At 43.8% G+C, this 27470-nt stretch overlaps 1 protein-coding gene across 1 annotated transcript in view; it reads right to left on the bottom strand.

Annotated features, from left to right (window-relative positions):
* Nucleotides 1–340: 340 nt before the first annotated feature.
* The window catches only part of LOC135547411 (NALCN channel auxiliary factor 1-like), a 173495-nt gene continuing 146365 nt past the window's right edge, over nt 341–27470 (bottom strand). The window contains exons 2-3 of the mRNA XM_064976415.1: nt 11533–11704; nt 341–7311 (exon numbers count right to left, since the gene is read on the bottom strand). Coding sequence (XP_064832487.1) covers nt 6995–7311; nt 11533–11704 — 489 coding nt within the window. The 3' untranslated portion in view covers nt 341–6994. The remainder of the gene's footprint in view (nt 7312–11532; nt 11705–27470) is intronic.

Genomic DNA, 27470 nt, shown 5'->3' with positions numbered 1-27470 from the left:
TCGAGTGCTCCTGTAGCGGTTATGGTATCCCCATTGTCTTTCACTGGCTGTCGTGTGTTGAGGCCTGGATGTGAACGCGTAATAATCAAGGCTCTCTCGACCCCATTTACTAGGTCTATACTACCATCTAGTGAATACAGAAGTCCACTGCATGCGCTCAAATGTAAGAAAACGCCCTGCATTATCAAAGAAAAAGACAGGGGTTATTTCCTAAAAACCATTCCGCTACCTCATACAGACGTACCATCTGCCTTGTTCCAAAGTACATCATTGTGCATTGCGCTACCTGTGTAGTGTGTTTCTAGAACAGTACTAGAACACACTGAAACCACCACAGAGGAACATATTACATGTCTGCATTTATTTCAATCAGAAGACAATTTCATCATTGTAGCAGTAGTTTTGATACTTTTCCAAAAGATCATGACTTGTGAGATTGTTTTATAAATCATTTCATCAAAGTCGTTTGTAAAAAAAATTAAAGAAGTTACTGAACTAAAGCATCTATAATATTACAATATACCGGTAGTATAATAGTAATCATAATAACCATAACTGTAATGATACTTCTATATGCCTTTGAACCTTTTTTATAATCATATAGCTGTCTTTCTCTCTCTCTCTCCCACACACAGTCCCATATCCTCTCTCAATAAACATGTGAATCTGAGGACAATTCTATTGGTTAAGCCCCATCGCATTCTCTTCCTACTTCAACAAAAACGCAACAAATGATTTCAGACGCTCAAGGGGGAAAACAATAAAAGAAGAAGAGTAAAGAAATATGACATCAACTCAAAACGCAAGATAACCTGGAAGCAAAGACATAACATGATACATCGTTCAATAGTCGAGGAAACATATTTACAACCAAAAAAAGAAATGGGCTTCTGCATAGATCCACAGGACATAACAAAAACATGGCTAAAAAGAGAGAGTGAGAGAAAGAAAAAGAAAGAGAGACATTTACAGTTGAAGTCGGAAGTTCACATACACCTTAGCCAAATACATTTCAACTCAGTTTTTCACAATTCCTAATATTTAATCCTAGTAACACTTCCGTCTTAGGTCAGTGAGGATCACCACTTTATTTTAAGAATGTGAAATGTCAGAATAATAGTAGAGAGAATGATTTATTTCAGCTATTATTTCTTTCATCCCATTCCCAGTGTGTCAGAAGTTTACATACACACAATTAGTATTTGGTAGCATTGCCTTTATATTGTTTAACTTGGGTCAAACGTTTAGTGTAGCCCTCCATAACCTTCCCACAATAAGTTGGATACATTTTGGCCCATTCCTCCTGACAAAGCTGGTGTAACAGAGTCAGGTTTGTAAGCCTCCTTGCTAGCACACACTTTTTCAATTCTGCCCACAAATGTTCTATAGGATTGAGGTCAGGGCTGTGTGATGGCCACTCCAATACCTTGAGTTTGTTGTCCTTTAAGCCATTTTGTCACAACTTTGGAAGTATGTTTGGGGTCATTGTCCATCTGGAAGACCCATGTCTTGAGATGTTGCTTACAATATATCCACATAGTTTCCTACCTCATGATGCCATCTATTTTGTGAAGTGCACCAGTCTCTCCTGCAGCAAAGCACCCCCACAACATGACGCTGCCACCCCTGTGCTTCATGGTTGGGATGGTGTTATTTGGCTTGCAAGCATCCCCCTTTTTCCTCCAAACATAAGAATGGTCATTATGGCCAAACAGTTCTATTTTTGTTTCATCAGACCAGAGGACATTTCGCCAAAAAGTATGATCTTTGTCCCCATGTGCAGTTGCAAACCGTAGTCGGGCTTTTTTATGGCTGTTTTGGAGTAGTGGCTTTTTCCTTGCTGAGCGGCCTTTCAGGTTAGGTCGATATTGGATTTGTTTTACTGTGGATATAGATACTTCTGTACCTGTTTCCTCCAGCATCTTCACAAGGTCCTTTGCTGTTGTTCTGGGATTGATTTGCACTTTTCGCACCAAAGTACATTCATCTCGAGGAGACAGAACGCTTCTCCTTCCTGAGCGGTATGACGGCTGTGTGGTCCCATGGTGTTAATACTTGCGTACTATTGTTTGTACAGATGAACGTGGTACATTCAGGTGTTTGGAAATAGCTCCCAACGATGTACCAGACTTGTGGAGGTCTACAATTATTTTTCTGAGGTCTTGGATGATTTCTTTTGATTTTCCCATGATGTCAAGCAAAGAGGCGTTTGAAGGTAGGCCTTGAAATACATGCACAGGTACACCTCCAATTGGCTCAAATTATGTCAATTAGCCTGTCAGAAGCTTCTAAAGCCATGACATCATTTTCTGGAATTTTCCAAGCTATTTAAAGGCACAGTCAACGTAGTGTATGTAAACTTCTGACCCAGTGGAATTGTGATACAGTGAGTTATAAGTGAAATAATCTGTCTGTAAACAATTGTTAGAAAAATTACTTGTGTCATGCAAAAAGTTGGTGTCCTAACCGACTTGCCAAAACTATAGTTTGTTAACAAGAAATTTGTGGAGTGGTTGAAAACTAGTTTTAATGACTTCAACCTAAGTGTATGTAAACTTCCAACTTCAACTGTATATGAAGGCAGCGGCACAAGCGGAAGAGTGGGACAGGATAAGAACACATAATTATGTGCAATGAACACAACACTATAAATGTGATGTCTTTAGATCGGGTCATGGTACTCATTTGGAGGTCTATAGTACATACAGTACAACATCGATGTCATTGTGATCTAGATTGAATTGATAGGGCCTTAAACCACATTAGCATAATAGGGAATCAAACCTAGCAAATCACAGCAGAGTTGCATACATGCCTGCATTGACCATATCGAAATTAGAAAAACGTATATTCATGGAATTTCATAACGTCTATCTTTATTTGGAGAAAGCTTGTGTACAGTAATGTTTATGGTGAGTCTATGGCACAGTATAGTCAGTGAAAGATGGCATGGAGAACACATACTGTGGTCATCAGCCAGGATAGCCATTGGTAGTACATGATGCATTACTGCATGTAAAAGGGACTTTTACATGTGCATGACTTAGTGTGTTGATGTAAAGCTATTGTAATGTATACTGGTTCAGGGTCAGATCACACCAAGGTCCATAAGGTCATTGGATCTTGACCTTATATCAGATATGGAACATGGAAAAATCAAGAGCAAGACAAGATGCAATTTTCCTAGAATATTCCTGGGCCTCATTTTGGTGGAGTAGCCTACTAACGTGTTAGACTCCTACAAGGTATGGGTCACACATAAGAGTGAGAGTCAGGAGATACAGTATAAGGATTGTCTTGATGCAGTAGGGTAGCACTGAAGCTAACATGCTAACATAAGCCTTTTTAGGGCACTTTTACTAAATGGTATTGTAGCTGCTGAGAAGTCTTATATTTGGTGATAATATCTCTTTTCTCTCAGGACATACTATTTAGAGCTCTCCAAAAGGGCCATGGCTTTAATCTGGCCATGTGTGGGATTCTCTTGCATACTGTAACATCACATACTCGCTGATTTAGGGTTTGGCCTAGGGTCCCCTTTGTTCATTTTGATTTGTCAACCATCCACTCTCTCCCCTCTGTCACTTTGTGACTCCTCCCTCTCTTTCTCATTTCATCCTCTGTTAATGTTTTTTCTCCATATCCCTACCTTCCCTCTGAATCTCTGTCAACCTCTTTTTCACTCATCTCTCAGATGGACAGAACGAGTCTGTTTACTAGAAGATGATGTTCAGATCTATTGTAGGTGTAATGCTGATGAAGGTGTATGTATGCTGTGTGCTGACTTACAGTGGGTGTTAGGTGCTGATGAAGAGGAAGAAGTGATTAATGGGGCTAGTTAATGTTGTGTCTCCTGAGGGATCTAAAAACAGGAAATTTCCGCCACACCTGCAGGCCCCTTGGCACAGCCATGCTAATGAGGTCTCCAGAGAAGACAGGCTCTGTGCTGAACCTGACTAATTAGTGAGCCACCAGAAGCCCCTCGAACATACACACACACACCTCCATTATCACTAGGTTCCGAAGACCTCAGCCTCCTGTATCCTTATGCATCTGCTTTGACTATCTTTGACCCCATCTTCCAGTGGTCCAATCTTGCTAGGATTTCATTTGACATTCTACCTTTAATTCATAATTTATAATACATTCTTGAAATAAACCTATTCAAGAGCCCTATCTACTGTTGGCCTATGGAATTACAGGCCATGGAACCTGAGAGGAAACGGCAATGACGGGGTGGTGGAACCAGAGAGGAAACGGCAATGACGAGGTGGTGGAACCAGAGAGGAAACGGCTATGACGGGGTGGTGGAACCAGAGAGGAAACGGCAATGACGGGGTGGTGGAACCAGAGAGGAAACGGCAATGACGGGGTGGTGGAACCAGAGAGGAAACGGCAATGACGGGGTGGTAGAACCAGAGAGGAAACGGCAATGACGGGGTGGTGGAACCAGAGAGGAAATGGCAATGACGGGGTGGTGGAACCAGAGAGGAAACGGTAATGACAGGGTGGTGGAACCAGAGAGGAAACGGCAATGACGGGGTGGTGGAACCAGAGAGGAAACGGCAATGACGGGGTGGTGGAACCAGAGAGGAAATGGCAATGACAGGGTGGTGGAACCAGAGAGGAAACGGCAATGACGGGGTGGTGGAACCAGAGAGGAAACGGCAATGACGGGGTGGTGGAACCAGAGAGGAAACGGTAATGACGGGGTGGTGGAACCAGAGAGGAAACGGCAATGACGGGGTGGTGGAACCAGAGAGGAAACGGTAATGACGGGGTGGTGGAACCAGAGAGGAAACGGCAATGACGGGGTAGTGGAACCAGAGAGGAAACGGCAATGACGGGGTGGTGGAACCAGAGAGGAGACAGGAATGATGGGATGAAGGAACCAGAGAGGAGACAGGAATGATGGGATGATGGGTTCAAATGAACAGATCCTGCATTCACAACCTATCGGAGTAATCTAAACTTCCAAGTCCTAATTACAGCCTTGCAACTCAGGTATCATCTCTGGACCCCAAATTCTATGACATGCTGAACTCTGACATCACCTAAGGAAAATACTTTGATGACAGCATTTTCGGCAGTTAAATGCAACAACAAAACATTATTTATCAAAAACAATCAATATGATGGTTTTTGAACACTATAATTTGTTTTTGAGCATGAACGTATGTTTACGGTTGAAGTTGCTTGTTTGACGTTAGCCTGTTGGTGTTCTCAACGAGTTCAAAGCATGTGAATGCACACAACTCCATTGCTCTACAGGTTGCATTTCCCAACACTTCGAGGGTCGTGAATGCAGCATGACTATGAGTGAGACAACAAGTAAACAGACAGATCTCACAATGGAGAATGCAACAATGAATGAGAGGAGAACCAGTTTTCTATTTGTTTCTCAATTTGTGGGACCTGTAGTTGACTAGTAGAATCTGACAAGCCGGACCTAGCAATAGGAGGCTAACATATATATTCAACAGACATGAAAGTGGAGAATTCTGCATTCAGCATACATTTGTTAGGCCTAAAATACCTGACACCACTATCTATCAGTTCAGTTTATCAGCTAGAAAACAAAGGGACAAGAAATGATAAAAACAGCCCTTAAATATTGCCTTTTCTTCCAGCTCACACTAACCATAATGCTAACAGTAATGTTAACATAATGCCATTGAGCTTCTCAGCCTTACTGTGCCGCCCAACGTTTCTCCTCAAACATACTGGGTCCTACACCTGCCCGCTCTCTATAGCAACACATTAAACACCTTTTAAGCAAAGGTATACCCCTAAGCATGCAGTGTGAACTGAGATACCTGAAGCCATACCTCAAGCACATTTTTGTCTGTGTTTGTATGTAGAAATAAGCCCTTTACACAATGTGAGATAAGTAACATTAGTTGAAGAAAGCAGAGGACATGCTACCTTACTGGTGGTGTTTTGGGGGTGCAGTAGTGTTCTCTGCCACAGAGGGGGGCTAAGGCTATGTAAAGCAAACCAACAAGGCTGTGAATTTCACATCATTAAGAGAGCCTCCACATGCAAGTACAGAATAGAGGTAAGACATTTTGATTAGACAAACAGTAGACCTTCTATGTGTGGAGTGCTGGGCTGAGAAGACACAGAGCATGTGGTAGGGACAGAGAAAGGCTAGTAGGATACTTCTATATCAAGGGGTTGTCTTCTATATTGAGAAGCATTACAATTGTATCACTGGCCAGTAGTGTAGTCTGGGTGTACGTTCATTTTTACCAAGGATCATTTGTTTACATTGTAGCAGATGCTCTTATCCAAAGCAATTTACAGTAGTAAGTGCATACATTTTCATACTGGTCCCCGTGGGAGTCGAACCCACAATCATGGTGGTGTAAACACCATTCTCTACCAATTTAGCCACACAGAACCATGAGAGCAAACTACTACTCTAACATTTTAGTGTCCTTTCCTACATCTAAAGCCGCTTTAGGAATGGGAACCCAAATGAGTGGAGACTTCAGAGTAGACACCCACACACAATCACACACACACAAATACGCATACACTCACAACTTTGCTTTTTGATGTTATCTATCCTATATCAATGAGACATTTCCTTCCTGCACAAGAGACCCATAAAGGAACAACATAAAGGATGGACATTCTAAGTGGACAGTGAGTGTTATCCGGTAGTCAGCCAGTGCAACAGAAAGCCAGAACAGGGAAACAGTGTAAAAAAGCACAGCGAGAGAAACTCAGCAGTGAGGAGGCCTTCCTACTCAACAAAGGCTGCTGCATTGTCCCATTTTCCTGACACTGTCATGTTTTTGTCTCTTTGCTTGTAAGTCTGTTTGCTTTGATTGATTTGCATGTCTTCCATTTATAAGTAGTCCAACACCTCTGCAAAGACTCAATTACCCAGAAAGCACAGCGGCTGCAGACGTCTAGCCAACAGCACATAGCATTCCCGACCGAGGCGGAGATGTTTCATATTGTCGTGACATCATCGGCCATCCCATCACTCCTCGTTGGCGGGGGAGCTCTCCTCCAGAGGGGCGAGTGAGGCAGGGAGGCCCAGCCCTGTTGCATTGTGGGATGCGGTTAGGGAGGCGACAGTGTGCAGGAGGACAAGGACTAGCAGGCAGAGTTTGAGCCGGCTGTTGCACACTCTGCACACGGCCGAGGAACTGAGAGAGGTACGGTGGTGACAGGATGGGTGAGTTCTTTTGAGGGTCCCCCGGGAATGGTTGTTGTCATCTTCTGTCTGGAAGTCCCACCGAACATCACAGCACTCCGTGTCTGCATCCACGCCCCCATGGTACTCCTCCAACAGCCCTGCAGAGGAGGGACACATATTCACATGAACAATAAAGCCCGAGGTGGTGTGGTATATGGCCAATATACCAAGGCTAATGGCTGGTCCAATGCACATCGTATCACGGAGTGCCCGGACATAGCCTTTAGCAGTGGTAAATTGGCCATTGCTATGTTAAACTGGTTAACAACATAATTCAAGCAGTAAAAATATATTTTTGTTGTTGTTATTTTGACAATCCTTCTCAATATAAAATATAATATGGATGTAAAAAATATCCTAATCACTCCAACATCTTGTTTCCACCATTACTTACAAGCATCCGATCACCTCAAATCAAGAAGGGTCTAGTGGTATAGGCTATAGGTTCCTTTTGGATTGGGCAACGGATTGTCTTCTGTATAACAACAACTGTTGCTCCCTCCATGCCGGCTGTCAGTGTCTCTGTGTGTCAGTGAGCGGTCTGCATACTAATGTGAGTGGGTGAACTTGTGAGGAGAGCTAAGTCGTCTCCCACTCTGGACTGTTTGACATCGAAGAGCTTAAGCCTGATGAGAGGCTCCACATAATTAAAGACTTAATAACGGTTGCAGCTCTGATCTGACAGGCCACACTTTCATGGGTGCACACACATGGGGCACACACAGGCATGCACAAACACACACACACACATACACAAAGGGGCATACAGGAACACACACAGGCAAACAAATTGTATATATTCAGCATCAAGGACTGCACCAACTCAGCACAAAACAAAATGCATACGCTTCAGAAGGCAGGAAAAGGGCATGACATTATTCTCTTTTTGACACATAAATCAACATGGATTACTAGAGCTGACCTCTAACTGGCCCAAAAGGAGAAAAAAATGAATTCTCCATGTGGTCTATGCCATGCGTAAACTCCTGTCTGGTGGTATTGTTGACATTGGATGGCTGCTGACCGCCAGGTGGTGACATACAGTAAACTCACACCATTGTCACTCTTCTCATGGACAGCTGGGCATGCATTCAATAGCTTTGAGGTGGAAGCCATCATTCTAGTGCAGACCTTAAAGGGGAAGTAGCCTCTAGACACAATCATTTGTGCTATAGGGCATATCTCACACCACAGCAAACGCATGTTGGCATTTTAGTTCCATGAGCTAGTTGTAACAGATCAGTGCTGTGGTTGTATTCCATGTTTAACTTCTTATGGCTGGGGGCAGTATTGAGTAGCTTGGATGAATAAGGTTCCTAGAGTAAACTGTATGCTACTCATGCCCAGTTGCTAATATATGCATATTATTAGTATGTTAGGATAGAAAACACTGAAGTTTCTAAAACTGTTTGAATGATGTCTGTGAATATAACACAACTCATGTGGCAGGCAAAAACCTGAGACAAAATCCAACCAGGAAGTGGGAAATCTGAGGTTTGTAGTTTTTCAACTCTTTGCCTATCGAATATACAGCGTCTATGGGGTCAAACTGCACTTCTCAAGGCTTCCACTAGATGTCAAAAGTCTTTAGAACCGTGTTTGATGCTTCTACTTTGAAGGAGGGGGGAATGAGAGGGGATTGAGTCAGAGGTCTGGCAGAGTGGCATGAGCTGACCACGCGTGTTCACGTGAGAGTTAGCTAGAGTTCCATTGCATTTCTGAAGACAAAGGAACTCTCCGGTTGGAACATTATTGAAGATTTATGATAAACATCCTAAAAATTGATTCTATACTTTGTTTCTATGGACTGTAACAGAACATTTTGACTTTTTGTCTGCTTGCGCATCATGAATTTGGATTACTGGGGTAAACACGCAAACAAAAAGGAGGTATTTGGACATAAATAATGGACTTTATCAAACAAATCAAACATTTATTGTGGAACTGGGATTCCTGGGAGTGCATTCTGATGAAGATCATCAAAGGTAAGTGAATATTTATAATGTTATTTCGGACTTCTGTTGACTCCACAACATGGCAGATATCTGTATGGCTTGATTTGTTGTCTGAGCGCTGTACTCAGAATATTGCATGGTGTGCTTTTTTGGTAAAGCTTTTTTGAAATCTGACACAGCGATTACATTAAGGAGAAGTGGCTCTATAATTCCATGCATAATAGTTGTATATTTTATCAATGTTACCGGATCACCGGATGTTTTAGAACTACTAAACATAACGCGCCAATGTAAACTCAGATTTTTGTATATAGAGTGGGGCAAAAAAGTATTTAGTCAGCCACCAATTGTGCATGTTCTCCCACTTAAAAAGATGAGAGAGGCCTGTAATTGTCATCATAGGTACACTTCAACTATGACAGACAAAATGAGAAAAAAATCCAGAAAATCACATTGAAGGATTTTTAATGAATTTATTTGCAAATTATGGTGGAAAATAAGTATTTGGTTTATCTTAATACTTTGTTATATACCCTTGTTAGCAATGACAGAGGTCAAACGTTTTCTGTAAGTCTTCACAAGGTTTTCACGCACTTTTGCTGGTATTTTGGCCCATTCCTCCATGCAAATCTCCTCTAGAGTAGTGATGTTCTGGGGCTGTTGCTGGGCAACACTGACTTTCAACTCCCTCCAAAGATTTTCTATGGGGTTGAGATCTGGAGACTGGCTAGTCCTTGAAATGCTTCTTACGAAGCCACTCCTTCGTTGCCCGGGCGGTGTGTTTGGGATCATTGTCATGCTGAAAGACCCAGCCACGTTTCATCTTCAATGCCCTTGCTGATGGAAGGAGGTTTTCACTCAAAAGCTCAGGATACATGGCCCCATTCATTCTTTCCTTTACACGGGTCAGTCGTCCTGGTCCCTTTGCAGAAAAACAGCCCAAAAGCATGATATTTCCACCCCCATGCTTCACAGTAGGTATGGTGTTCTTTGGATGCAACTCAGCATTCTTTGTCCTCCAAACACAACGAGTTGAGTTTTTACCAAAAAGTTATATTTTGGTTTCATCTGACCATATGACATTCTCCCAATCTTCTTCTGGATCATCCAAATGCTCTCTAGCAAACTTCAGATGGGCCTGGACATGTACTAGCTTAAGCAGAGGGACACGTCTGGCACTGCAGAATTTGAGTCCCTGGAGGCGTAGTGTGTTACTGATGGTAGGCTTTGTTACTTTGGTCCCAGCTCTCTGCAGGTCATTCACTAGGTCCCCCGTGTGGTTCTGGGATTTTTGCTCACCGTTCTTGTGATCATTTTGACCCCACAGGGTGAGATCTTGCGTGGAGCTCAAGATCGAGGGAGATTATCAGTGGTTTTGTATGTCTTCTATTTCCTAATAATTGCTCCCACAGTTGATTTCTTCAAACCAAGCTGCTTACCTATTGCAGATTCAGTCTTCCCAGCCTGGTGCAGGTCTACAACTTTGTTTCTGGTGTCCTTTGACAGCTCTTTGGTCTTGGCCATAGTGGAGTTTGGAGTGTGACTGTTTGAGGTTGTGGACAGGTGTCTTTTATACTGATAACAAGTTCAAACAGGTGCCATTAATACAGGTAACGAGTGGAGGACAGAGGAGACCCTTAAAGAAGAAGGTACAGGTCTGTGAGAGCCAGAAATCTTGCTTGTTGGTAGGTGACCAAATACTTATTTTCCACCATAATTTGCAAATAAATTAATTAAAAATCCTACAATGTGATTTTCTGGATTTTTCTTTCTCATTTTGTCTGTCATAGTTGAAGTGTACCTATGATGAAAATTACAGGCCTCTCTCATCTTTGTAAGTGGGAGAACTTGCACAATTGGTGGCAGACTAAATACTTTTTTGCCCCACTGTAAATATGAACTTTATCGAAGAAAACATACATGTATTGTGTAACATGAAGTCCTATGAGTGTCATCTGATGAAGATCATCAAAGGTGAGTGATTCATTTTATCTCTATTTCTGTTTTTTGTGACTCCTCTCTTTGGCTGGAAAAATGGCTGTTTTTCTGTGACTTGGTGCAGACCTAACATAATCGTTTGGTGTGCTTTCGTTGTAAAGCCTTTTGGAAATCGGACACTGTGGTGGGATAAACAACAAGTTTATCTTTAAAATGGTGTAAAATACTTCTATGTTTGAGGAATTTAAATAATGACATTTCTGTTGTTTTGAATTTGGCGCCCTGCACTTTCACTGGCTGTTGTCATATCGATCCCGTTTGCAGGATTCAAGCCTTAAGACTTTTTAACTGGGACTATTCTCCAATATCTTCATATTATTTTCCTGTGCATATAACCTGTGTATCATACAGTATAACAGGCTGTACCTGTGCATATAAAACTGGGGCTTCCTCCGTGGATGAGATCGTCGTTGTCAGGAAGGATGAAGGGACACCTCTGCTGCACCTCCAGACAGTACTGGCCACACGGGATCCTCTTACTGCAGTGCATCTGTGTGGTCTGGAAGTACTGTGAGCACAGCCAGGGCTTATATACCATCTAGGGATTCAGAGAGGGATGGGATGGAGAAGGTGGAGGGAGAAAGCATATTGATGGGTTAAAATTGGGTTGCCATTGATGGCACACACACACACTCACTCACTCACACACACACACACACACACACACACACACACACACACACACACACACACACACACACACACACACACACACACACACACACACACACACACACACACACACAGTAATGTATGGATGCACACACAAACGCACACTCACGCACACACACACACCATCCATGACCTCTATTGCAATTGATTTACTTGAATTGATCAGACTTCCTGGTATCCAGCTTCCAATTAATAAGGGCGTTGGTGGGAGAGGTCCTCTCTCTCTCTAAGACGTAAAGTACAGTATGCCACAGGCCTCTCTTGTATTCTATAAGCCTTCCTATTCTCTCTCACATATTCCTCAGTTCTACTGTACATATTGTCTCTCACATATTCCATATTGTCTTAAATGTATTCCATACGTACAGTACGAGCCAAAAGTTTGGACACACCTGCTCATTCCAGGGATTGTCTTTATTTGGACTCTTTTCTACATTGTATTAAATAATAATGAAGACATCAAAACTATGAAATAACATATATGGAATCATGTAGTAAACAAATCAAATGTTAAACAAATCAAAATATAATTTAATATTATAAGTAGCCCCCCTTTGCCTTGATGACAACTTTGCACACTCTTGGCATTCTCTCAACCATCTTCATGACCTGTAATGCATTTCAATTAACAGGTGTGCCATGGTAAAAGTCCATTTGTTTAATTTCTTTCCTTAATGCATTTGAGCCAACCAGTTGTGTTGAGACAAGCTAGGAGTGATATACAGAAGACAGCCCTATTTGGTAAAAAAACAAGTCTATATTATGGCAAGAACAGCTCAAATAAGCAAATAGAAATGTCAGTCCATCATTACTTTAAGACATAAAGGTCAGTCAATTCTGAAAATATCAAGAACTTTGAAAGTTTCTTCAAGTGCAGTCGCAAAAACCATCAAGCTCTATGATCAAACTGGCTCTCATGAGGTCCGCTGTAACGTACTGGGTGTAGTGGTTGAGAAGTCAGGCGCAGGACGCAGAGAGTTCAGGGTAGTGCTATATTTAAGGGACAAAATGGCGAACATAAGCCAACCCCACGAAAACACAGGGCGCACAACAAAACAAATGCCCCGAACACGGGGACTTAAACTGTCCAGAAAAACCCACGAAATGGGAAACACGTAACCCACAGACAAGCACACAAGTTACACAAAACATAGAATAAAAAACATAGAATGCCCACCCCAACTCACGCCCTGACCAAACCAAAATAGAGACATAACAAATGAACTAAGGTCAGGACGTGACAACCGCCACAGGAAAGGAAAGACCCAGAGTTACTTCTGCTGCAGAGGATAAGTTCATTAGAGTTAACTGCACCTCAGATTGCAGCCCAAATAAATGCTTTACAGAGTTCAAGAAACACGAGCAATGGACATTAGACTGGTGGAAATCTGTCCTTTGGTCCAAACTGCCGTGTCTTTGTTAGACTCAGAGTAGGTGAACGGAGGATCTCTGCATGTGTGGTTCCCACCGTGAAGCATGGAGGAGAAGGTTTTATGGTGTCGGGATGTTTTACTGGTGACACTGTCCGTGATTTATTTAGAATTCAAGGCACACTTAACCATCATGGCTACCACAGCATTCTGCAGCGATACACCATCCCATCTGGTTTGGGCTTAGTGGGACTATGATTTGTTTTTCAACAGGACAATGAACCAACACACATCCAGGCTGTGTGAGGGCTATTTGACCAAGAAGGAGAGTGATAGAGTGCTGCATCAGATGTCCTGGCCTCCACAATCACTCGATCTCAACCCAGTTGAGATGGTTTGGGATGAGTTGAACTGCAGATTGAAGGAAAAGCAGCCAAAAAGGCTGTTGGAAAATAAATCCTTGTGAAGCTGGTTGAAAGAATGCCAAGAGTGTGCAAAGCTGTCATCAAGGCAAAGGGTGGCTACTCTAAAATCTAAAATCTATTTATATTTGTTTTAACACTTTTTTGGTTACTACATGATTCCAAATGTGTTATTTCATAGTTTTGATGTCTTCACTATTATTCTACAATGTAGAAAATAGTAAAAATAAAGAAAAACCCTTGAATGAGTAGGTGTCTCCAAACCTTTGAATGGTACTGTACACCTACTGTACCGATGCAACCCTTCATACAGTACACAATGTATTCCATTGACCTATTGTCTCAGACATATTCCAGGGGCCTTCCTATTCTCGCACACATATTTCCTAGGTATATTCCCTGGGCTCCTCGTCTCAACAGATTTACGATAAGCCCGCTGTCACTATATGGTGTATTGTGGAGCTGACACCTGTTAGCGAGTGTGTCTCCTAGTTCTCCACGCCGCTCCCGGTCCCCATGCGGCTACGGTAATTAGCCGGTGGTTCCGGTGAATCACTCAAAGCTTGTTTGGGGAAGTGGGGAGCGCTAGGCACGTTAGTGCCCGCCGCGGGCTAACCGTCATGGCTCAACACACTGCACCCAATCATAGATCTTGTCAATCCCCTCCGCAGATGAGATAGTTATGCTGTGCGTGTGTGTGTGTGTGCGTGCATGCATGCATGTGCGTGCGTGTGTGTGTAGGACTCTTGCTCAAATGATGTGACTCTCAATGTGCTCTTCATTAGATAAATCTTTGAGCGGCATTTGATGATGAACAGTAAGCCAGGCATTAGCACGTAAAAAAGGTGAATCTATTATTTCCTCAGTCACAAACACAGGAAGCTTATGCTTTCAGCACCATGGACAGCTCTGTAAATAACTGTAGTGAACATAAATACTGTATAAATGCAACATGTAATAATTTCAAAGATTTTACTGAGTTACAGTTCATACACTGGACAATTCTTGATACACCATGGAAATTGTTGAGCGTGAAAAACCCAGCAGCGTTGCAGTTCTTGACACAAACCAGTGCACCTGGCAGCGACTACCATACCCTGTTCAAAGGCTCTTCAATTGTCACCCACTGAATGGCACACATACACAATTCATTTCTCAGTTGGTTCAAGGCTTAAAAATCCTTCTTTAACCTGTCTCCTCCCCTTCAGCTACACTAATTGAAGTGGATTTAACAAGTGACATCAATAAGGGATCATAGCTTTCACCTGGATTCACCTGGTCAGTCTATGTCATGGAAAGAGCAGGTGCTCTTAATGTGGTATATACTCAGTGTATAAGGAAATCAGTCAATTGAAATTAATTCATTAGGCACTAATCTATGGATTTCACATGACTGGGAATACAGATATGCATGTGTTGGTCACAGATACCTCAACATGCTAGGGGCGTAGATCAGAAAACCAGTCAGTATCTGGTGTGACCACCATTTGCCTCATCGAAAGTGAGCATTTGCCCATTGAAGTCGGTTACGACGCCAAAGTGCAGTCAGGTCAAGACCCTGGTGAGGACGATGAGCATGCAGATGAGCTTCCCTGAGACGGGTTCTGCAAGTTTGTGCAGACCATTTTCAGATGTGTAAACCCGCAGTTTCATCAACTGTCTGGGTGACTGGTCTCAGATCATCCTGCAGGTGAAGAAGCCAGATGTGGAGGTCCTGGGCTGACGTGGTTACACATGGTCTACGGTTGTGAGGCTGGTTAGACGTACTAACAAATTCTGTAAAACAATGTGGAGTGGAGTTTTATTTGCCTCCAGCACAAGGTGCACCTTTGTAATGACCATGCTGTTTAATCAACTTCTTTTTATGCCGCACCTGTGGATGGATTATCTTGGCAAAGGAGCAATGCTAACTAACAGGGATGTAAACACATTTGAGAGAATAAGCTTTTGTGCGTAGGGAACATTTCTGGGATCTTTTATTTCATCTCATGAAACATGGGACCAACAATTTCCATGTTGTGTTTATATTTTTGTTCAGTATAATAATAGAATTCCAGATGGATGTGAAATGAGAGTGAATTTAACAGAAAGACACATATTGCCCTTCACTCTGAGCTAGGCAGTGTGTGTATGTCACAGCAGTAAACACAATCACGTCATTACGTTAATGTCACATCCTCATCCACACATTATCACAGCATTGTGTGTGTGTGTGTGTGAAAGACTGTGACCTTACACATAGACCCCTGCAATGTCTATGCCTGAAAATAGGGTGGCGATAGGGAGACAAAGACTTTGGCAAAGGCCTATGATTTCTCTCACTCAGCAGTATCTCATATTCCAGTATCTCATATTCCAAAGTCAAATCTGATCATGTCCCTACCCCCAGGGCTTAGTGGATAAAGAATCATGATAGATAATCAATAACATCACACTCAGGGAGATTAACCCAACAACACGCCTCTGTGGAGACTTAACCCTCCTCCAACCAAAACTCTAAACACTCAGGATTTAGGCTAAATATATCCTTTAAAGTGAAGAAGAAAAGGCAGAGATTGGATGAAACCTAAAGCATATCCTAAGGCCAGTATTAGAGCTATTAGCTAGCAACATGGTTCAGGTTTGCAGTGTTGTTGCTGTGAGCACTGCAGATTATTGTAGTGCTGCAGCAGGGCTAGCCTTGCATGGGGCCGCAGTGCAATGTAGGGCCCACTATTTGTGCCTGCCTCTCTCTCTCTTTCTCACTCTTGGTACCTCGCTCTCTCTCTTTCGCTCCTTGTGGGAGGGGGGATGGGGTGAAAGGGGTCGGATGAATGGAGATACGTATAGAACACTGGAAACATTGGAAGAAGAAGAGAGCAATAAAAAATAAACTGGTACCTATACTATAAACAAAGCCTCTACTTCAATCAACCCCACTTGCATGTTCAAGGTCAGCACTTTTTTCCTGAACTCTTTCTTCACTTTCTTCTCATTTTTAGTCATACTCGCCGTTTCATCTTTCCCAAACTTTTATTTTACTTATCTCTTCTCTTCCCCTCATCCTGTCTTATCCATATGCGTTAGTGTCTCGTCTCCTTGGCGAGCTACAGTGTTATAGCTAAGCTGTCCTCCTGGATTGTATTATTATTATTATTATATTATACATTATGATTAGCCTAATAAGGTTGTAATTGTCGGAGGGCCTTTCAGCACCCTATAGTATTGGTTTTACAAGGCCTCGGGTGGCCTTGCATTGTCAGAGCTTTGTCTTTGATGTTTTATCTGTGCTCCTGCTCCACTGTACGCAGGGCAAACTGCTGACTGAGGTAGGGCTAGAGGGAGGGAGTGCACGGGAACACACCGGATTACTGCAACCCTGTAACACATAGAAATAAAATGAAAAATGTCTCCAAGTAAATAACCGCCTTATTTTTTATTTATTTTATTATTTCACCTTTATTTAACCAGGTAGGCAAGTTGAGAACCAGTTCTCATTTACATTTGCGACCTGGCCAAGATAAAGCAAAGCAGTTCGACACATACAACGACACAGAGTTACACATGGAGTAAAACAAACATATAGTCAATAATACAGTATAAACAAGTCTATACACGATGTGAGCAAATGAGGTGAGATAAGGGAGGTAAAGGCAAAAAAAGGCCATGGTGGCAAAGTAAATACAATATAGCAAGTAAAACACTGGAATGGTAGATTTGCAATGGAAGAATGTGCAAAGTAGAGCAAAATAAATAAATAAATTAAATACAGTAGGGAAAGAGGTAGTTGTTTGGGCTAAATTATAGGTGGGCTATGTACAGGTGCAGTAATCTGTGAGCTGCTCTGACAGTTGGTGCTTAAAGCCAGTGAGGGAGATAAGTGTTTCCAGTTTCAGAGATTTTTGTAGTTCGTTCCAGTCATTGGCAGCAGAGAACTGGAAGGAGAGGTGGCCAAAGAAAGAATTGGTTTTGGGGGTGACTAGAGAGATATACCTGCTGGAGCGTGTGCTACAGGTGGGAGATGCTATGGTGACCAGCGAGCTGAGAAAAGGGGGGACTTTACCTAGCAGGTTCTTGTAGATGACATGGAGCCAGTGGGTTTGGCGACGAGTTTGAAGCGAGGGCCAGCCAACGAGAGCGTACAGGTCACAATGGTGGGTAGTATATGGGGCTTTGGTGACAAAACGGATTGCACTGTGATAGACTGCATCCAATTTGTTGAGTAGGGTATTGGAGGCTATTTTGTAAATGACATCGCCAAAGTCGAGGATTGTAGGATGGTCAGTTTTACAAGGGTATGTTTGGCAGCATGAGTGAAGGATGCTTTGTTGCGAAATAGGAAGCAAGAGTTTACAGTCTAACCAGACACCTAAGTATTTGTAGTTGTCCACGTATTCTAAGTCAGAGCCGTCCAGAGTAGTGATGTTGGACAGGCGGGTAGGTGCGGGTAGCGATCGGTTGAAGAGCATGCATTTAGTTTTACTTGTATTTAAGAGCAATTGGAGGCCACGGAAGGAGAGTTGTATGACATTGAAGCTTGCCTGGAGGGTTGTTAACACAGTGTCCAAAGAAGGGCCAGAAGTATACAGAATGGTGTTGTCTGCGTAGAGGTGGATCAGAGACTCACCAGCAGCGAGAGCGACCTCATTTATGTATACAGAGAAGAGAGTCGGTCCAAGAACTGAACCCTGTGGCACCCCCATAGAGACTGCCAGAGGTCCGGACAGCAGACCCTCCGATTTGACACACTGGACCCTATCAGAGAAGTAGTTGGTGAACCAGGCGAGGCAATCATTTGAGAAACCAAGGCTGTTGAGTCTGCCGATGAGGATGTGGTGATTGACAGAGTCGAAAGCCTTGGCCAGATCAATGAATACGGCTGCACAATAATGTTTCTTATCGATGGCGGTTAAGATATCGTTTAGTATCTTGAGCGTGGCTGAGGTGCACCCATGACCAGCTCTGAAACCAGATTGCATAGCAGAGAAGGTATGGTGAGATTCGAAATGGTCGGTAATCTGTTTGTTGACTTGGTTTTCGAAGACCTTAGAAAGGCATGGTAGGATAGATATAGAGCAGTTTGGGTCAAGAGTGTCCCCCCCTTTGAAGAGGGGGATGACTGCAGCTGCATTCCAATCTTTGGGAATCTCAGACGACACGAAAGAGAGGTTGAACAGGCTAGTAATTGGGGTGGCAACAATTTTGGCAGATAATTTTAGAACGAAAGGGTCCAGATTGTCTAGCCCGGCTGATTTGTAGGGGTCCAGATTTTGCAGCTCTTTCAGAACATCAGCTGAACGGATTTGGGAGAAGGACAAATGGGGAAGGCTTGGGCGAGTTGCTGTGGGGGGTGCAGTGCTGTTGACTGGGGTAGGAGTAGCCAGGTGGAAAGCATGGCCAGCCGTAGAAAAATCCTTATTGAAATTCTCAATTATGATGGATTTATCAGTGGTGACAGTGTTTCCTATCTTCAGTGCAGTGGACAGCTGGGAGGAGAAGTTCTTATTCTCCATGGACTTTACAGTGTCCCAGAACTTTTTTGAGTTAGTGTTGCAGGAAGCAAATTTCTGCTTGAAAAAGCTAGCCTTGGCTTTTCTAACTGCCTGTGTATAATGGTTTCTAGCTTCCCTGAACAGCTGCATATCACGGGGGCTGTTCGATGCTAATGCAGAACGCCATAGGATGTTTTTGTGTTGGTTAAGGGCAGTCAGGTCTGGGGAGAACCAAGGGCTATATCTGTTCCTGGTTCTAAATCTCTTGAATGGGGCATGTTTATTTAAGATGGTTAGGAAGGCATTTAAAAGTAGAAGTTCAAATTGTTTGGGTACAGACCTGGATAGTAGGACAGAACTCTGCAGGCTCTTTGCAATAGATTTCAACACCGTACCCTTTGGCAGTTCTATCTTGTCTGAAAATGTTGTAGTTTGGAATTAAAATTTCAGAATTTTTGGTGGTCTTCCTAAGCCAGGATTCAGACACAGCTAGAACATCCGGGTTGGCAGAGTGTGCTAAAGCAGTGAATAGAACAAACTTAGGGAGGGGCTTCTAATGTTAACATGCATGAAACCAAGGCTATTACGGTTACAGAAGTCGTCAAAAGAGAGCGCCTGGGGAATAGGAGTGGAGCTAGGTACTGCAGGGCCGGGATTCACCTCTACATCGCCAGAGGAACAGAGGAGGAGTAGAATAAGGGTGTGGCTAAAAGCAATAAGAATTGGTCGTCTAGAACGTCTGGAACAGAGAGTAAAAGGAGGTTTCTGGGGGCGATAAAATAGCATCAAGGTATAATGTACAGACAAAGGTATAGTAGGATGTGAATACAGTGGAGGTAAACCTAGGTATTGAGTGACGAAGAGAGAGATATTGTCTCTAGAAACATCATTGAAACCAGGAGATGTCATTGCATGTGTGGGTGGTGGAACTAATAGGTTGGATAAGGTATAGTGAGCAGGACTAGAGGCTCTACAGTGAAATAAGCCAATAAACACTAACCAGAACAGCAATGGACAAGGCATATTGACATTAAGGAGAGGCATGCTTAGTCGAGTGATCAAAAGGGCCCGGTGAGTGGAGAGGTTGGTTGGGGGTCACGGTGATTTAGACAGCTAGCCAGGCCATCGGTAGCAAGCTAGCATAGGATAGAGGTCTGTTATTAGCCACCTCTTGCGTTTCGTCAGTAGATTAGTGGGGTTCCGTGTGGTAAAGAGGATTCATCCAAATCACACAACAACAACAAAAATAAAAACAATATATATAGTTATAGAGGCCCAAGAAGAAAAAATAAATAATAATAAAAATAAATAAATAAATTGTCCGATTGTCTATTCAGATATCAGCCGATAAGACAGCTAACGGTTAGCAGGCCGCAGATGGGCGTTCAGGTAACGTCGCGACGGAGGAGCCAGCCGGATAACTCCTTCGGGTAGATAACGTCAGCAGTCCAGTTGTGAAGGCCCGGTGGGGCTCCACGTAGGCAGTAAAATGGGTCCGGATAGGTGACTGCAGCCCAGGAGTGATTGATGGAACTCTTCAGCTGGCTAGCTCCGGAATAATTTATGTTTGCTCCGGAATCGACGAAAGCCGATAGTCAAACGGATAGCAGCTAGCTAGCTGTGAGATCCAGGTATGAATGTCCAGAGTTAGCGGTTGAAATCCAGGGACATGGAGAGAAAAATTGGTCCGGTATGTTCCGTTCCGAGCCGCGCTGCGCCGTACAAAACTGCCGATAGATTTTCGAGCTAAAGGATAGCTGATGACCACAAACCGTGGTTAGCTGAATACTAACGATTTGCCAGTAAAGAAGCCAACTAGCTTCTGAACTAGCTTCTGGCTAGCTTCTGGATAGCTCCTGGCTAGCTTCTGGCTAGATTCTGGCTAGCTTCTTGGAGTTTCTGGCTAGCTTCTTGGAGGATTACAGATTTGAGGTAAATAATACTTTTTATAAATATAAATTGGTGAGGCGGGTTGCAGGAGAGTGTTTTGAAGATGAGTTTATGGAAAATTTAAAAAATGTATGTGAAAAAAGTTGTGTGTATATATATATATATATATATATATATATATATATATATATATATATATATATATATATATATACACGGGACAAGACGAGGACAAAAGACGTCTGAACTGCTATGCCATCTTGGATTGATATGGGTGGACTTGCAACCATTTTGCGTGTACCCATGCCTGGAAGTAAAAGCAGGAAATGTATCTTTCAATCTGTGCTGTGATTTGTTGAGTCAACTCAACTGACATTACAAAAAATTATTTGCATTGCATTAGCCACATCAGTTAGCATCATTTGAATGAACATTATATATTACAATGGCAATCCATCATCACTTGCTAGAACATTCCAAAATACCATGGAAATTATTGCGAGTGTACCCATGAGTTTACCATTCAAATTGCCAGGGTTAGAGGTTCCAAGCCTGTTCTATTCATTCTATTTCTAAGGTCTTACACACCTCACGCACCCCACCACCACAGCTTACTGTAAAACATAGTAATTTACTGCTTCATTACATTCACTTTTCATTTATCTCCTCCCCTTTTTCTGCTATCCCTTTAATTTAAACATCTACAGTACAGTAGTGTTGGAATAAACCCTCAATCATCTACAGGACAGTAATTTGTAATAAACACTCAATCATCTACAGTACAATCATTTGGAGTAAACCATCAAGCATCTTCAGTACAGTCTGCAGTACCCCAGGAAGCCTCAGGTTTACACATTTTTGGTCCAGCCCAGCACTAGCACACGTGATGTAGCTACACAGCAAATTGGCCAAATGCACAGCAAATTACATAGTATTGATTTTTCAGTGGTTTCAAATGGTTTCTGCAGCTGAAGCAAGAGAATCAGTTTTACTCTGTGGAGAGTAAATTATTCCCATCAAAACCACACCTATTATTACCAAAATTAGATTTTTTGGAGGGGATTGTTTTTAATATCTGTGTTTTTGCATGCACATTGATTGATTGATTATCTTATGCTACACAAAGATAAATAGCATAGATTTTTCTAAATGAATCCAATCAGTTACTTAGATTTATTCCAAATTTAATGTTCCTAAAAGGTTGTGGGTGAATAAAATTCCAACTGTCGGATGTCCTAACACTGTCTGGATTCCAATAGGAATTACATATGGTTTGCAAGCCAGCATAATATAACTTTCAGGCCTGATGTGGTCTGTAAACCAGTAGGTTCCCAGCACCACTGGGTTGGGGTAAGACATGGCTATCAAAGTAAGGCTTTATGATATATGTACTATATATGTACAACAGTTTAATTGTAGTAACGTTCACCTACAGTAAGAACTCACTTAGTGACTAACAAATATAGTCATGTTCGGTAACTCTATAATTCACTAGAAAAGGCAAGGTACACTGGGCAATTATGTTGGAGGCGTGGCTTAGTTAAGACCTGCCATTAAATGTGTTATTTTTGGCCACCCGTGAGTGGAAGTGTTGTACCAGTTTAAGTGGTCAATTGTTCTGTTAAGTTAAGCTTGAGCATGTCTGGTGCCAGATATCAGGTCTTTTATAATGCTTACATAAGAGCACATGGCAATAAAGACTTGAAAATATTATTGCAATGTCCTGAACAGTGATTCAGAAAAGTAATGTGTCTCTCATGGCTAACTACAGCTCTTTGAAACACTTATGTCAATCAACTTGGATGCAGTGTTGAAGTAAAATCATCTCAAGCTAATTTGGTGATACAATAAGCAAATCAAACATTGAAATTGCATCTAATACTTAAATTGCATTGACAGACTGGTCCTTTGTGACAAAGCTCTAAAAAGAAAATCTGAAGAAAATGAGATTGTACTCCACCTACATTTTTCCTTGTCACGTTCTGACCATCGTTCGTGTGTGTTTTCCTTGTTTTAGTGTTGGTCAGGACGTGAGCTGGGTGGGCATTCTATGTTGTGTGTCTGGTTTGTCCATTTCTATGTTAGGTTTGATATGGTTCTCAATCAGAGGCAGGTGTTAGTCATTGTCTCTGATTGGGAACCATATTTAGGTAGCCTGGGTTTCACTGTGTGTTTGTGGGTGATTGTTCCTGTCTCTGTGTTTTGCACCAGATAGGGCTGTTTTTGGTTTTCCACGTTTGTTGTTTTTGTAGTGTTCTTGTTTATCTGTTTTAATTAAACATGAATCAATATAACCACGCCGTGTTTTGGTCCTCCTCTACTTCACCACAGGAAAACCCTTACAGAATCACCCACCAACCAAGGACCAAGCGACGTGGTAAACGGAGGCAGCAGGAGAAGCGACAGGTGCAGCAGGAGCAACAGAAGCAACAGAAGCAACAGAGGCAGCAGCAGAAGCAGCAGCAGGAGAAGCAGCAGCAGCAGGAGCAACAGCAGCAGCAGCAGCAGCAGTGGGAGAGGCTGCACTATTTGGAGGAATGGACTTGGGAGGAGATCCTTGACGGGAAAGGACCCTGGGCAGAGCCAGGGGAATATTGCCGCCCCAAAGCCGAGCTGGAGGCAGCGAAAGCAGAGAGGTGGCATTACGAGAAGCTAGCATGGCAGAGCGGCTGGAAGCCGGAGAGGTACCCCCAAAAATTTCTTGGGAGGGGGCACAGGGAGAGTGTGGCAGAGGCAGGAGCCAGACCTGAGCCAACTCCCCCTGTTAACCGTAAGGAGCCATGGATGTATTCAGAGCTATCGGCGAAGCTGAGGGCTGAGTCTGAGAGGGTCGAGGAGTTATTGGACAGAATGGAGGAGAGTGAACGGATGGGAGATGAAGAGACACTCGAGGAGGTGTTAATAGAATTGGGGGAGTGTGAAGAGAGAGAGGAGTTGCTTTGGCGTAGTATGCAAGGCATTCGCCCTCAGGTGTGTGTCCCCAGCCCGGTACCACCAGTGCTGGGACCCCGCACTAGGCTGCCTTTCCGTTCCATCAACACAGGTGCTCCCGCCTGTCCGGCGCTACCAGAGTTTACGCCCCTCAGTCCAGAGGCGCCAGAGCTTCTCTGTTCAGCACTGCCTGAGCTACCCGTCTGCCCAGCGCCGCCTGAGCTACCCTTCTGCCCAGCGCCGCCTGAGCTACCCGTCTGCCCAGCGCCGCCTGAGCTACCCGTCTTCCCAGCGCCGTCAGTGCCGCTAGTCTGCCCAGTGCCACCAGTCTGCCCAGCGCCGCCAGTGCCGTCAGTCTGCCCAGCGCCGTCAGTGCCGCCAGTCTGCCCAGTGCCACCAGTCTGCCCAGTGCCGCCAGTCTGCCCAGCGCTGTCAGTCTGCCCAGCGCCGCCAGTCTACCCAGTGCCACCAGTCTGCCCAGTGCCGCCAGTCTGCCCAGTGCCGTCAGTCTGCCCAGTGCCACCAGTCTGCCCAGCGCCACCAGTGCCGTCAGTCTGCCCAGTGCCGTCAGTCTGCCAGTCAGCCAGACTCTTCCAGATCTGCCAGTCAGCCAGACTCTTCCAGATCTGCCAGTCAGCCAGACTCTTCCAGATCCGCCATTCAGCCAGGATCCGCCATTCAGCCAGGATCTGCCAGTCAGCCAGGATCCGCCAGTCAGCCAGGATCTTCCAGATCCGCCAGTCAGCCAGGATCTGCCAGAACTGCCAGTCAGCCAGGATCCGCCAGAACTACCATTCAGCCAGGATCCGCCAGAACTGCCAGTCTGCCAGGATCTTCCAGATCCGCCAGTCAGCCAGGATCCGCCATTCAGCCAGGAGCCGCCATTCAGCCAGGATCCGCCAGGATCTGCCAGAACTGCCAGTCAGCCAGGATCCGCCATTCAGCCAGGATCTTCCAGTCAGCCAGGATCCGCCAGTCAGCCAGGATTTTCCAGATCCGCCAGTCAGCCAGGATCTGCCAGAACTGCCAGTCAGCCAGGATCCGCCATTCAGCCAGGATCCGCCAGAACTACCATTCAGCCAGGATCCGCCATTCAGCCAGGATCTGCCAGAACTGCCAGTCTGCCAGGATCTTCCAGATCTGCCATTCAGCCAGGATCCGCCAGAACTGCCAGTCAGCCAGGATCCGCCATTCAGCCAGGATCTGCCAGAACTGCCAGTCAGCCAGGATCCGCCAGTCAGCCAGGATCCGCCAGTCAGCCAGGATCTTCCAGATCCGCCAGTCAGCCAGGATCCGCCAGTCAACCAGGATCCGCCATTCCGCCAGGATCTGCCGGAACCGCCAGTCAGCCAGGATCTGCCGGAACCGCCAGCCAGCCAGGATCTGCCGGAACCGCCAGCCAGCCAGGATGTGCCAGAACCACCAGCCAGCCAGAATCTGCTCGATTCATCAACCTGCCTGAGCTTCCTCTGTCCCGAGCTGCCCCTCTGTCCCGAGCTGCCCCTCTGTCCCGAGCTGCCCCTCTGTCCCGTGTTATTTAGTAGGGTTGCCGTGGCTAGGAGGTCACAGAAGCGGACAAGGTGGGGGAGGACTACGGTGAAGTGGGGGCCACGTCCAGCACCAGAGCCGCCACCGCGGACAGATGCCCACCCAGACCCTCCCCTATAGGTTTAGGTTGTGCGTTCGGAGTCCGCACCTTGAGGGGGGGGGGTACTGTCACGTTCTGACCATCGTTCGTGTGTGTTTTCCTTGTTTTAGTGTTGGTCAGGACGTGAGCTGGGTGGGCATTCTATGTTGTGTGTCTGGTTTGTCCATTTCTATGTTAGGCCTGATATGGTTCTCAATCATATGCAGGTGTTAGTCATTGTCTCTGATTGGGAACCATATTTTGGTAGCCTGGGTTTCACTGTGTGTTTGTTCCTGTCTCTGTGTTTTGCACCAGATAGGGCTGTTTTTGGTTTTCCACGTTTGTTGTTTTTGTAGTGTTCATGTTTATCTGTTTTAACCTCTTGAAACTCCGGGGCGCTATTTCATTTTTGGATGAAAAACGTTCCTGTTTTAAACAAGATATTTTGTCACCAAAAGATGCTCGACTATGCATATAATTGATAGCTTTGGAAAGAAAACACTCTAAAGTTTCCAGAACTGCAAAGATATTGTCTGTGAGTGCCCCAGAACAGGAGCTACAGGCAAAACCAAGATAAAACTGCAACCAGGAAATGAGCAGGATTTTTGAGGCTCTTTTTTCCATTGCCTCCTTATATGACTGTGAATGCAACAGGAATGAGCCTGCCCTATCTATCGTTTCCCCAAGGTGTCTGCAGCATTGTGACGTATTTGTAGGCATATCATTGGAAGATTGACCATAAGAGACTACATTTGCCAGGTGTCCGCCCGGTGTCCTCCTTCGAAATTGGTGCGTCATTTTCAGCTGCTGGTATTTTTCCATGGGATTCTGAGACGAAAGCAGGCTTCCACGAACGATATATCAATGAAGAGATATGTGAAAAAAACACCTTGAGGATTGATTCCAAACAACGTTTGCCATGTTTCGGTCGATATTATGGAGTTAATTTGGAAAAAGTTTGACGTTTTGGTGACGGAATTTTCGGTTCGTTTCGGTAGCCAAATGTGATGTACAAAATGGAGCGATTTCTCCTACACAAAGATTCTTTCAGGAAAAACTGAACATTTGCTATGTAACTGAGAGTCTCCTCATTGAAAACATCCGAAGTTCTTCAAAGGTAAATTATTTTATTTATTTGGTTATCTGGTTTTTGTGAAAATGTTGCGTGCTAAATACTACGCAAAATGCTAAGCTAGCTTGCAATACTCTTACACAAATGCTTGATTTGCTATGGTTCAAAAGCATATTTTGAAAATCTGAGATGACAGTGTTGTTAAGAAAAGGCTAAGCTTGAGAGCAGGCATATTATTTTCATTTCATTTGCGATTTTCAGAAATCGTTAACGTTGCGTTATGCTAATGAGCCTGAGGCTGTATTCACGATCCCGGATACGGGATGGGTAGTATCAAGAAGTTTTAATTAAACATGAATCAATATAACCACGCAGCGTTTTGGTCCTCCTCTACTTCACCACAGGAAAACCCTTACATTCCTACTGTTTTTATCAAACAAATGTCAATTACAACATGCTCTAGGTAATACTGACCAATTTGCTGTGTGGCAATTCAGAGGGAAAATATAAATAATGTCACTGTTGCAGTTCTTTATTCAAGATGTCTTCACACTGAGTGGCACCAGTAGAGTAGCTATCTAGCTAGTATATAAACACGCACCTCTGAAAACACGCCTTCTCCGATGTTTGTTACGAGGCAGTACGTATTTTAATGAGTTAAGATAATATCATGTTACCATTGGTGTATTAAAACTTCTTCTGAATCGCATTAGCTAACATAGGCTAATGCGATTAGCATGAGGTTGTAAGTAACAAGAACATTTACCAGGACATATCCATATCTGATATTGTTTGGGGAGAGTGAACAGTTTTGAACATGAAAAGTTATTAATAAACAAATTTGGCACG

Source organism: Oncorhynchus masou, chromosome 10, assembly GCF_036934945.1.
Source record: "Oncorhynchus masou masou isolate Uvic2021 chromosome 10, UVic_Omas_1.1, whole genome shotgun sequence".
NCBI lineage: Eukaryota > Metazoa > Chordata > Actinopteri > Salmoniformes > Salmonidae > Oncorhynchus > Oncorhynchus masou.
Note: the sequence above shows the minus strand (reverse complement) of the source record. Positions and strands in the feature narration are given on the sequence as shown.